At 43.1% G+C, this 13,203-nt stretch overlaps 1 protein-coding gene across 1 annotated transcript; it reads left to right on the top strand.

Annotated features, from left to right (window-relative positions):
* The first annotated feature begins 10,781 nt into the window (after positions 1-10,781).
* Positions 10,782-13,134, top strand: LOC129850896 (trichohyalin-like). The gene has a single exon (XM_055917068.1). It carries the CDS (start codon positions 10,946-10,948, stop codon positions 13,052-13,054), a length of 2,109 nt encoding a protein of 702 aa, XP_055773043.1. The 5' UTR covers positions 10,782-10,945; the 3' UTR covers positions 13,055-13,134.
* Positions 13,135-13,203: the final 69 nt, after the last annotated feature.

Below are 13,203 nucleotides of genomic sequence, written 5' to 3'. Positions count from 1 at the left end.
TGAGATGCTAGCGCAAAGGAGCTAAATAATCACCTGTTAATTGCACTTAACTAGCGTGTTCACTCTCTACTTCCTGTCGCAAGGCATTCTGGAACTTGCAGTCAAAAGCGTAATTCAATACTAACCAATACAATTACATATGTAAATAACTGTAAAGAAATATCTTTAGATACAGCTCAATTAATTAACTTAAACATTAACTCTGTAACACATTAAAGTTACAACATCCCCCCCCCCCCCCCCCCCCCCCCGATGAACAACTGTGTTCATCTAGATCTCTAGGCAGTATATCAACTGAATAGGTCTCCTCAACAAAGTCCCTGAAGCAGTACGAACTGAACATGATCTAAGTAGGCCATCTCGGCCTGGAAACAGTTCCTCAATCTTTCCTAGTTTCCAGGTTTGTCTGGGTGTGTTATCTTCTCCTATGAGTACAACGTCACCCGCTTTCAGTGGGGTGGGCTGTGGTGTATCACAGCAGTGTGCTGACTTTAGATCCAGCAAGTAGTCTCTTCGCCAACTGTTCCAGAAGCTGGTCACAAGTCTCTGCCTGTATTTCCATCTGCATGTCATGTCCTCCTTGTTTAGCGTTGGGTGCTGAGTGTCAGCTGGAAATGGCTTTGGAGGCAAAGAGGTTAGTCGTTTACCCACCAGGAAGTGTGCTGGGGTCAGGGGTTGTGGTTCATCCACTTCATTGTGAACGAAGGTCAGAGGCCTAGAATTTAGAATTGCTTCAACCTCTGTCAGGACTGTGCACATCTCTTCAAAGTTGAGTGAAGCTCTCCCAAGAACCTTTCGCAGGCATGTTTTCACTGACCTGACAAGTCTTTCCCAGAATCCGCCCCACCAGGCTGCTCGCTCGGCGATGAACCTCAAGGTGATGCCCCTTTCTGAGAAGAAAGCCAAAAGTTGGGGCTCTTCGATTGCCTTCCACAGCTCTTTCAAGTCCTGATCAGCTCTCTTGAACGTTTTTGCATTGTCTGAGTAGATTACCTTGCATAATCCTCTCCTTGAGATTAATCTTTTTAGAGCTAGCAGGAATTTCTCTGTGGACTGATCTGAGACCAGTTCCAAATGCACTGCTCTGGTTACCGCACAAGTGAACAGTGCAATGTATGACTTCTTCACAGACCCATTTTCTTTCACATAGAGCGGTCCTGCAAAATCCACACCTGTGACTTCAAATGGTGGCGATTCAGTTATTCTGTCTTTTGGTAAAGGCGCAGTGACCTGCTGTCCGGCTCTTGCCTTGAATCTTTTGCACACTATACATCTTGCCACTGTGCTCTTGACTAGCTGCCTAGCACTCAAGATCCAGTATCGCTCTCTGATTTGTACTAGAGTGTCTCTTGCTCCAGAATGCGTCACCTTCTCATGGTGGTACTGTATCAAAATTTCTGAGTATCTGTACTTGTTGGGCAGAACCCATGGGTGCTGCTCTCTGAATGTGAAGCTGGACTGTTGCAGTCTTCCTCCTACACTGAGTAGTTCGTGTTCGTCCAGGAACGGTTTCAGTTCTCTGATTTTACAGTCATTGTTTAGGCTTTTTCCTGCCTTCAGTAGTTTGATCTCCTGTCCAAAACTCTGTTGTTGTGTTACCTTAATCCAGTACTTTTCTGCATCGAACAGTTCGTCAGCAGTCAGTTCACCTTGTATCTTTATGGTTGTACGAGCATTGGCTATGAATCTCTTTATCCAGGCGGTGACTCTGAACACTCTTTTCAGTTTGCTGTACCTTTCAAGCTCCATCACAGGTTCAGTGATTGCTGTGCTGTTTGCTGCGAGTTGTACAGTAACCTGGCAGCTGGACTTGAGTTCTATATTCACCTCTTCCGGAACTTTGTTATCATCAGTCTCTTCGGACTGATTGGGTGATGTCAGAATTCTGGGTCCATTCCACCATAGCTCGCTCTGTGTCAAGTTTCGAACAGTTTGTCCTCTTGTAGGGAGGTCGGCTGGATTAGTTTTCCCTTCAATATGTGACCATGACTCAGGATTGGTCAAGGACTGGATCTCCGTCACTCTGTTCGCAACAAACTGTTTCTATTTCTGAGCTGAGCTGCAAATCCAATGCAGCACGATCATCGAGTCTGTCCACATTTGGATCTGTTTTTCTTCCAATTTCAGTGTGGTCATCAAGTTGTTTGCGAGTCTCGCTCCAATCACAGCTCCCATGAGCTCCAGGCGTGGCAGCGTCATTTTCTTGAGTGGGGCTACCCTGGACTTGGATGCGACTAGACTTCTTGTATCTCTGTCTTGTGACTCACCTTGCAAGTAAGCTACTGCACTGTAAGCCCTTTCACAGAACACGTGTGGCTATTCTGTGGCCGCATGTCTGTTCTGTACCACCTTGGTAAGGTGAGCTGGTGTAACTGGGGTAGCTCTGAACACCACTGTTGCCATTCTCGTGTCAGATCAGGTGGTAATTCTTCGTCCCAGCTGAGTCCCCTCTCCCACATTTCCTGGAACATGCACTTGATCCTGATGGTGAAGGGAGTTAAGAAACCAAGAGGGTCGAAGATACGTGCAGACGACTGTAGAACACTTCTCTTTGTGTTTTCATTTTGCTTTAGAATGCTCAGTAGCGGCCTGAGGTCAAACACAAAGACATCTGTTTCCGGTCTCCATACTAAGCCTAAAACCTTCAGCACTAATCCTTGTGTTTCTAGCGTCAACGGGTTCTCAGTTGTCGTACTCTCCTCCCATTTTGTTTTCAATTCAGGAGAATTGGTCATCCACTTGCAGAGGTCCATGCCTGCAATCGACAGCATTCGCTTTGCAGTTGTTGTCACAAGGTAAGCCTCTTCAACATTGCGTGAACTTGCAATGAAATCATCTACATAGAGTGACTCTCTCAGTATCTCTACAACTTCTGGTTGTTCTGTTTCATATTGTTTCAGGTGCTTCCTGATTGTAGCTGCCAGCAAAAATGAACTTGGGGAAGCTCCAAATACTATTCTTTTCATCCTCAGCACACGCAGCTCCTCTTCATTTTCTCCCCTTGGTGGGCCTGTGAGCCATAGAAATCTCACGGCGTCTCTGTCTCTCTCTGCTAGGGATATCTGCAGGAAAGCTTTCTTGATGTCTGCCATGAATGCGATCTCATGTAGTCTGAACTTTATCAGAACGCTGAGCAGATCCGTATTCAGGTTCGGTCCTGTGAGTAGACAGTCATTGAGGGATGGACAGCCATCTTCATGGGACGAGGCATCAAACACCACTCTCAGTTTTGTTGTCACCTTATCTTCTAGGAGTACTGCATGGTGAGGTAAGTAGTATTTTACGTTGTCTGCACTTGATGCGTTGTCCTTGGGCACGTCCTCTGCAATATCCTGTTGTAAGTAGTCCTCTACCACTTCATTGTATCTGCTGTACAACGTCACATCCTTCTTCAGTCTTTTCTTCAGACCTTCAAACCGTTTCTTGGCGATTCTATAGTTGTCTTGGAGTTCTGGCATTTCTCGTTTCCATGGCAACTCCACGTGGTATCGCCCATCTTTGAAGGTAGTTGTTTCCTCGAACCTCTGTAGAGCCTCAGTTTCCTCTGGGTTCTGTGTTTTCTCGCTTATAATACCCAGAGACTCAAGCTCCCAGAATGCATGCAGTTGTTTGGAGACTAGTGTGTCTTCATCAAGTGGGATGAACATGCAGGTTGCCTCGGCGACACTTGACATGAACACGGGTCCCTGCACCGACCATCCAAAGGTGCTCTCTAAGGCAACCAGCGTCTCCGTCAGCCGCTCCACTCTGCCTGATACTATCTGCCAGTAGTAGTCTGCTCCTATCAGGACAGAGAGTTTAGGATCATAGCAGCATACCACCCTGCATACCACTACTGGCTTGCTTCTGAAGCTAAGCAGGGTTGGTCCTGGTCAGGCCCTGGATGGGAGACCAGATGCTGCTGGAAGTGGTGTTGGAGGGCCAGTAGGAGGCACTCTTTCCTCTGGTCTAAAAAATATCCCAATGCCCCAGGGCAGTGATTGGGGACACTGCCCTGTGTAGGGTGCCGTCTTTCGGATGGGACATTAAACGGGTGTCCTGACTCTCTGAGGTCATTAAAGATCCCATGGCACTTATCGTAAGAGTAGGGGTGTTAACCCCGGTGTCCTGGCTAAATTCCCAATCTGGCCCTCAAACCATCATGGTCACCTAATAATCCCCAGTTTACAATTGGCTCATTCATCCCCCTCCTCTCCCCTGTAACTATTCCCCAGGTCGTTGCTGCAAATGAGAATGTGTTCTCAGTCAACTTACCTGGTAAAATAAAATAAAAATAAAATAAAATTGTCATCTCCTGGAAAGTCTGCAAGCTGCAGTTCCTTTCTATTGAGTTCATGTCGAATCTGTTCACCAGGAACCTTCATCACAGCAACCTTCATGCACATTTGTGGCCTGCTGGAGGTCATTTTGCAGGGCTCTGTCAGTGCACCTCCTTGCACAAAGGCGGAGGTAGCGGTCCTGCTGCTGGGTTGTTGCCCTCCTTACGGCCTCCTCCACGTCTCCTGATGTACTGGCCTGTCTCCTGGTAGCGCCTCCATGCTCTGGACACTACGCTGACAGACACAACAAACCTTTTTGCCACAGCTCGCATTGATGTGCCATCCTGGATGAGCTGCACTACCTGAGCCACTTGTGTGGGTTGTAGACTCCGTCTCATGCTACCACTAGAGTGAAAGCACCGCCAGCATTCAAAAGTGACCAAAAAATCAGCCAGGAAGCATAGGAACTGAGAAGTGGTGTGTGGTCACCACCTGCAGAACCATTCCTTTTTTGGGGGTGTCTTACTAATTGCCTATAATTTCCACGTTTTGTCTATTCCATTTGCACAACAGCATGTGAAATTTATTGTCAATCAGTGTTGCTTCCTAAGTGGACAGTTTGATTTCACAGAAGTGTGATTGACTTGGAGTTACATTGTGTTGTTTAAGTGTTCCCTTTATTTTTTTGAGCAGTGTATAAATAAAATAAAGTTACAGCTGTCTTTGATATGCTCAAAACGAACTAACTGCTATCTTGAAATGTTGAAAAAGTGTTTTTAAATAGGCATCCTATCATTTGAAAATTAGTTGAAAGGCTAAGGGAATCATCTCCTGAGAGGAGGTTGGAGATGATTCTCTTAGCCTTTCAACTAATTTGCAAATGCCTATTTTAAAAGGATGGCCATTTAAAAAGACTTTTTCAACATTTCAAGATAGCAGTTAGTTTGATGTAAAAAAAAAAGACAGCTGCAACTTTATTTTATTCATTTTCACATGTTTTTGGTAAAAAAAATATTTTTGAAAATGAGTAGAATAAAGATGCAGCTATCTTTATGTACATCAAACTAAACAAACTGCTATCTTGAAATGTTGCAAAAGTGTTTAAAAAAAATCCAGGCTGATCCCACACCTTGATCACCTCTGGAGTTGAGGTTAATTAACAGCCGAGGTAATTTTTATGATGAAAATTAAAAAAGAAAAAAAATGAATAATATAAATAAAATGAAGATGCAGCTGTCTTTGAAATGATCAAACTGAACACACTGCTATCTTGAAATGTGGAAAAAGTGTTTTTAAATAGCTCAGGCTGATACCCTACCTGAGCGAAAAACTGGCACTTTAAAGGAGTCTAATTTTGTCAAAAATGATAAAAATTTCAACTCACAGGTACATTAATAGACCAAACACAAACATCTGTCATCTCGAAATGTCCTAAAAAGGTTCTAAACGGGCCCCCTGGGTCTACACCTGGAGAGCAGATGGGCACATCTGCACCAGAGCTGAAATTTCACCTGGAGAGCAAATACTTCAACTGACAGACAGACATTCCCTATTCCCTATATTATACTCTACTGTAGACCAGGGCCCTATTCCCTTTATAATACTCTACTTTAGACCAGGGCCATATTCCCTATATAATCTTCTACTTTAGACCAGGGCCCTATTCCCTATATAATACTCTACTTTAGACCAGGGCCCTATTCCCTATATAATCCTCTACTTTAGACCAGGGCCCAATTCCTTATATAATACTCTACTTTAGACCAGAGCCCTGTTCCCTATATAATACTCTACTTTAGACCAGAGCCCTGTTCCCTATATAATCCTCTACTTTAGACCAGGGCCCTATTCCCTATATAATACTCTACTTTGGACCAGGGCCATATTCCCTATATAATACTCTACTTTAGACCAGAGCCCTATTCCCTATATAATACTCTACTTTAGACCAGAGCCCTATTCCCTATATAATACTCTACTTTAGACCAGGGCCCTATTCCCTATATAATACTCTAACTGTAGACCAGGGCCCCATTCCCTATATAATACTCTACTTTAGACCAGGGCCCAATTCCCTATATAATACTCTACTTTAGACAAGGGCCCTATTCCCTATATAATACTCTACTTAAGACCAGAGCCCTATTCCCTATATAATCCTATACTTTAGATCAGGGACCTATCCCTATTCCCTATATAATCCTCTACTTTAGACCGGGGCCCTATTCCCTATATAATACTCTACTTTAGACCGGGGCCTAATTCCCTATATAATACTCTACTGTAGACCAGGGCACAATTCCCTATATTATACTCTACTGTAGACGAGTGCCCTATTCCCTATATAATACTCTACTTTAGACCAGGGCCCCATTCCCTATATAATACTCTACTTTAGACCAGAGCCCTATTCCCTATATAATACTCTACTGTAGACCAGGGCCATATTCCCTGTATCATACTCTACTTTAGACCAGGGCCCTATTCCCTATATAATCCTCTACTTTAGACCAGGGCCCTATTCCCTATATAATACTCTACTGTAGACCAGGGCCATATTCCCTATATAATCCTCTACTTTAGACTAGGGCCCTATTCCCTATATAATACTCTACTGTAGACCAGGGCCATATTCCCTATATAATCCTCTACTTTAGACTAGGGCCCTATTCCCTATATAATACTCTACTTAAGACCAGAGCCCTGACAGACAGATAGACAGTGTGTTATAACAGAGTGATCTCACTAGGTGACAAGGTGAGTCTCTTCTCACAGACAGACAGACAGACAGACAGACAGACAGACAGACAGACAGACAGACAGACAGACAGACAGACAGACAGACAGACAGACAGACAGACAGACAGACAGACAGACAGACAGACAGACAGACAGACAGACAGACAGACAGACAGACAGACAGACAGACAGACAGACAGACAGACAGACAGACAGACAGACAGACAGACAGACAGACAGACAGACAGACAGACAGACAGACAGACAGACAGACAGACAGACAGACAGACAGACAGACAGACAGACAGACAGACAGACAGACAGACAGACAGACAGACAGACAGACAGACAGACAGACAGACAGACAGACAGACAGACAGACAGACAGACAGACAGACAGACAGACAGTGTGTTATAACAGAGTGATCTCACTAGGTGACAACTCAACGGGCTATGCGCATCTCCCCAATAGCCGACAGACAACTTTCCTGAGTGCAATGTCATTAATGTGACAGATATGTACAGTATAATAAGCATAGCGAAGAAGAAAAATATCCTACTTCTGACGCACAGCAGAGACATCGCTGCTGAGATTTCCCCTGGAGCAAGAGACCCTCAAGAATTTACAAACACTCATTGCGTTTCAATGAATGTACTCCCCAAACGCTTGTTGCATCGTAAACTATCCTCGCAGTCCCTTGGGAGTTCAGCGGAGGGATGATGCGCTGCTGTCATTTACTTGGATGAGAAGTTGGACGAACGCTCCTCCAGCTGACGGTACGCAATGGCGGAGAACTACAGCGTGGTGATGTGTCGTTCACGAACGAACGGATCTTTTTGAACTGATCTTTTTGTTGAACGTCTGGAACCGAACCGCATCGGTGAAAGAGCCATTCATCTGTCTCTCTGATTTGCATACTGCTACTAGTGCTTGTTGAGCTCAGAACAACGTTTTTCTACCGATAAGTTACAACATCATTATCTAAAGGGGGTGAATACTCACTGCAGAAACAATAAATAGTGGGGAGAGCGGGTCAATCTGGTCCACGAGGATTTATTTCATGCTTATAAACGAATGCTTCATTTTTTACGCGCATTTCACGATCTGACTTAATGGTAGCCTACCTTTTGGCTTTTACATTGAATATTTGCAATTTTTTCATTGTTCTAGATTTATTTTAAGCATTTTAAAGGTAGATCCGTTTATGAGCTAAATGAACCCGCTCTTTTACTTGAACGGAGCCAAATGTGCCGGCTCACCGAATAGACTCAGAAAGCCCATCACTACTACAGCGGAGAGGTTAGATCCAAACAGAGCACCACAATCAACAGGCAGGCGGTTATTGGGATTTGACTGTCACAGGGACCAACTAATAAGAGGTTATAATTCATTGGAATTGTTGTGATTGTATGTTTGTCTGTACAGTTATGGCTGTCCTGTTATTATTTTGTGTCTTGATCAATTATGAGTAGCTAAACCATATCGACTTTTGGACACTGATGCGCAGGAGAACCCCTAGCTGTCAATCAAGCAGGCGCCGGTGAACGGATTATGACGCTCAAGCGTTCCAAATGACGCAACAATACAGTTCCAGAACAGAGAAAGTTAATGCGGAAGATGTTGTTCGGTTCCACACTAAAACTGCTGTTTGACAAGTGGGATTTGAGGTGAGTCAAATATTTACAAAAGATTACAATACATTAATCCTCCGCTAGCCTACTTAACTTATAATTCTGTCATGGTAAGATAACACATGCGAAAGTGAACGTTAATGTATTTGAAATATTTTTTATGCCATTATCTAGCTAGCCTTATAAAATACAATTATTAATTATGGAATTGTTTTTTTCTGTTGCTTTCAATCAATCCATCTGTATTTACTCTTCTGTCTGTTTGTCTTGTTGACTTATCCGTCTGTCTGTCTGTGTACTGTCTAGCCAGCATATGCCAGAAAGGTTCTTTCACATAGGCTCATATTCACAAAGTCTCATAGAAGGAGTGCTGATCAATAATCCGTTTTGTCTTTTAAATCAAACTGAATCCGTTTTGATGGACAGGAGGGGACCTGATCCGAGATCAGCACTCCTACCCTGAAACACTTTGTGAACACAATCCAGGTGTACTGTGATTATGAAGTTGTGATGAGGTATTATTATATTAGTCGTGCTGATGCATGATGGGTTGTAGGCTAGAGCTTGAGTACTATAGTCTGAAGGCTGTTTCTGAATTCACTGACCTGGTGAGTAAATGTTGTGTACAATGGCACCATCTAGTGACAGAAACATAGAAACACACATTGTTGCTGAACGAAGGCATCTCTATATTTTCCAGAAATAAAACTTGTAGACCTTTCCTGCAGTCTCTGAGGAGATAGACACCTCTTCTTCTTCTGGACGATCTCCGTCTCCTACTGGGACTGTCTTCTTAACCCCTCCTATCATGTGGAACAGTCTGTAAGTCATTCATCACATAACCTAGCTCTGGTCCAGGGCATTATGTGCGGCTTGCTGAAGGAAGGCTCAGTGTCTGCAAGCTGTACTTAACGCCCTGGACCAGAGCTACACATTACCCACCTCTGGCCATCATGGACAGTCAACTCATCACATTCACATACTGTAAGTCACAGTTGAGTGAGTTGTGTGATTAAAGGCAGTTTAATTGAGCAGAAGTTTCATTATTATTGTAATATTGTAGTAAATTGTCTGAGTTCACTTCCTAAATAATGTGTTGACATTCCTTTGCACCCAGCTACAAGCAGGCAGAGATGGAGGTTCAGTTCCTGAGGGAAGAGAAGAAGACCTGTACAGAGAAGGAAGCCCACATGCTTGAGTTGAGGGGGAAGGATCGAACGATCCGAAATCAGAAGAAGGAGATGGACAGACTTCAAGTGTGCCTCTGGGAGGAGGAAAAGAAGAAGAGGAATGGTGGAACGGAGAAGGACGAGATGATTGAACAATTACAGTCTGAGACAGACCATCTCAGAGCCCTTTTGAAAGATGAAAGGAGGAGAAGAAGAGTAGAAAGGGGTATTATGAAAGAGTGGAAGGCTGAGATCCTGAGACTGAGGGAGGCAGAGAGCCACAGGGAGGCAGAGAGACAGAGAGAAGCAGAGAGAAGCAGCGAGACAGAGAGAAGCAGAGAGGCAGAGAGAGCCACAGAATGGGAGAACCAGAGAAAAATGCAGGAAGTCAACAGACTCAAACAACTGCTGGAGCTGCTGATGGTGGACCTACAACTGGCCCACGTAAGACATGTCATTGTTATTATTAAAAGGCAGTGTATATTCACCCGGCTGAAAATGAATGGCGGCAGTATGCTAACCCAATGTTAACTTTTATGCCTTTCCTAAACGTTAACCCTTACCTTAACCTCACTGAAACTATACCTAGCCTTTACCATAACCCAACCCTAGGTCCTAAACCTAACCATCATTTATCTCAACCCCTACGCCTTTCTTCTGCCGGTTGAATATCCACTTCCTTATCAACGTCATTACTGTTGTTGTTGTTGATAACTGTATCTGTGCAGGTTGTAAATAGTTGCATTAGTGAAACATAATTTGTAGGAGTAATTTCTACAAGCATAAACATCAGAGGCAACATTAAATTGCAACGGGAATTTCTCAAACCCCTAACTGAATGGGCAAGCTAGTTGTGTGTTTGTATTTGTACACATTTTGGACATAATTGATTCCATAAAATGTCGCATAATTTTTGCAAACCATGTCAATGCATTAATTGACAATGAATTGTCCAGATGAATTGATCAAAATGACCCTGCTGTTGATGTTGTTCAGTGTTTGATTTAATTACCTAGGTCTAAGTTGTATTTCTATGTATCATTCTCTGCAAATGCTTTGAAAGTATGTCTTGGTCATAGATTATCACTAATTTAACCTTTTCAATTTAAGCAAGAGATAGAGAGATTGAGGCTATGGCAGAAAGTCATGGAGGATCAGCGACCAAGACTGGCCTGGAACAACAAACCTATTGAGACAGAAAGAGAGAGGGAAAGAGAGAGGGAAAAAGAGAAAGAAAGGGAGATGGAAAGGGAGAGAAAAGCAGAATTGGAAAGACAAGAAATGAAGAAGAAAGTGAAACAGGCAGAAGAAACGATAAAAGTGTTAGAAGGAGAGATTGAGAGATTGAAAGAGACTGAAAAGGAAATCATATTTGAAAGAGAAAGAGACATGCGTATTGCAGAGAATGAGAAAGTCAAACTGGTTAACGGAAAGGTGAAAGAGTTAGAGAGAGAGGTTGAGAGACTGAAAAAAGATATGACAACAAAAGAGATTCAATACAAAATCAAATTTGAAAGAGCGAAAGAAGCGTATAGAAGACAGAATGAGAGAGTGAAACAGGTTAACCAAAATGTACTAGTGTTAGACAGAGAGGTTGCGAGAATGAAAGAAGACATTAGATTGAAAGACGAGACTGAACCAGAGAGAACATTTGATAGAGACAGAGAAAGAGAAAATGATTGGAGACGAAGTGAAGAGGAGATGAAAAATAGAGTGGAGAGAGAGATGGAAATGGAAACAGCCCTCATCAATGACAAAAAGACATCTGAATTGGAGGAAGTCTTCAAGAAAATCAAGGAACAGCTGATAGAATTAGAAAATATGGAAACAGACAAATATAAATGGAAACAGAACCAAATGGACATGGAGGAGAAGATGGAGGGTGAGAACAACAAACAGAAAGAGATAGAAAGAAAGAGAATGGAGAAAATACCAAAACAGAGACAACAAGAAGATGAGAAGAAGAAGGAGATGGAGAGAGAAGAAGAAGAGGAGAGACACAAACAGAAGCACATAGAGATGGAAGAGGAAGAAAGAGGGAGTGAAAAAGAGAAACAGAGAGAGATCAAAAGGAAGAGAATGGAGAAGAGACAGAAAAATATGGAAAGAGAAGAAGAGAGGCAGAGAGAGATTGAAAGAGAGAATGAAGAAGAACGATGTAAACAGAAGCAAATTGACATGGAGAAGGAGGAAAGAGAGAGGGAGAACAATACACAGAGAGAGATAGAAGAGATACACAGAGGACAACAACGAGAGGAGAGACAAAAACAAACGGAGAAGGAGAAAGAAAGGGAGAAAGACAATGAGAATCAGAGAGAGATGGAATTAAAAGATCGGCAACAGAAAGAGATGGAGAAAGAAAAGATGATCATGAGAGAGAGGGAGGAAGCAGGAAAAAGAAAGGAGGGGCAGAAAAATATTTTGGGGGAAATTGAGGGACAGAATGAACTGGAGATAGAAGAGGAGAGAGAGATGGAAGACAAGCATGAAGTGATTAAGGAAGCAGAGGAAGAGTACAGGGAAAGAGAAGAGAGAGCAAAGGAAGGAAGCATGAAGAAACATGTAGTAGTGAATGTTAAAGCAAAAGCACGGGAAGTCTTCAATAGACGTAAAGAGAGAAGGTTAGAAGTGTTGAAGGGGGAACAAGAACACATAGAAAGAGGACAACAAATCAGGAGGGAGAAGGAGGAAAGACGACTGGAGACGGAAAGAAAACAGGAGAGGGCAAGACAACAAGAGGAGCAGGATAAAAAACAAGAGATTGAAATTGCTAGACAGAAAGAAATGTTCAGACTAAGAGAGGAGGAGAGGCAGAGAGAGGAAGAGAGAGAGGAGGAGAGAAAGAGAGCCGTTAAAGGCCATTTAGCTTTAATCAGAGAGAGAGAGATAATAGAGGCAAACAGAAGAGAGGAGATGGTGGAAGAGGAAAGAAGGGAATTCCTTGAAAATTACAAGAGGGGTGACTTAGAGGAGGAGGAGGAAAAGGAAGAAGACAAGGAGGACATTCTCCCACCTGATAAAAGTATCCGAAGGAGAGCTGTGGGCTGGATAAATAAGAAGTGGGAGAAGAGGAACCTCAAGAAGATCGAGAGAACCTATCAGAGAGAAGCTGAGGAGGGCTATAAGATCGTCCACATAGGTAAGACCTGTTTTCCCTCTGCTCATGACATCATCCTCTTTAGTCTCCTCTACACACATCAGTTCCACACCAGTCATCATGTTGCATCATTGTTTCAATATAAAACTACTGTGTAAAGAATATGTTAGCTGACATGGCTAATTGAGTGACTGACTGACATAACAAGAAAAATACTGCTGATGTAACAACCACGTGTTTAAATGGTACATTGTGTCATCTACTAGTCTAACTCTCAAGACTAAGTAGAGACCCAGAAAGAGTTGTG

The sequence above is a fragment of the Salvelinus fontinalis genome, unplaced genomic scaffold (genome assembly GCF_029448725.1).
Source record: "Salvelinus fontinalis isolate EN_2023a unplaced genomic scaffold, ASM2944872v1 scaffold_2438, whole genome shotgun sequence".
Lineage (NCBI taxonomy): Eukaryota > Metazoa > Chordata > Actinopteri > Salmoniformes > Salmonidae > Salvelinus > Salvelinus fontinalis.
The sequence above is the reverse complement of the archived record's forward strand: the minus strand, read 5'-3'. Positions and strand labels throughout refer to the sequence as shown.

Coding starts and splice junctions, on each gene's coding strand:
- LOC129850896 (XM_055917068.1), top strand. CDS start 10,946: ATGGAGGATCAGCGACCAAGACTGGCCTGGAACAACAAACCTATTGAG.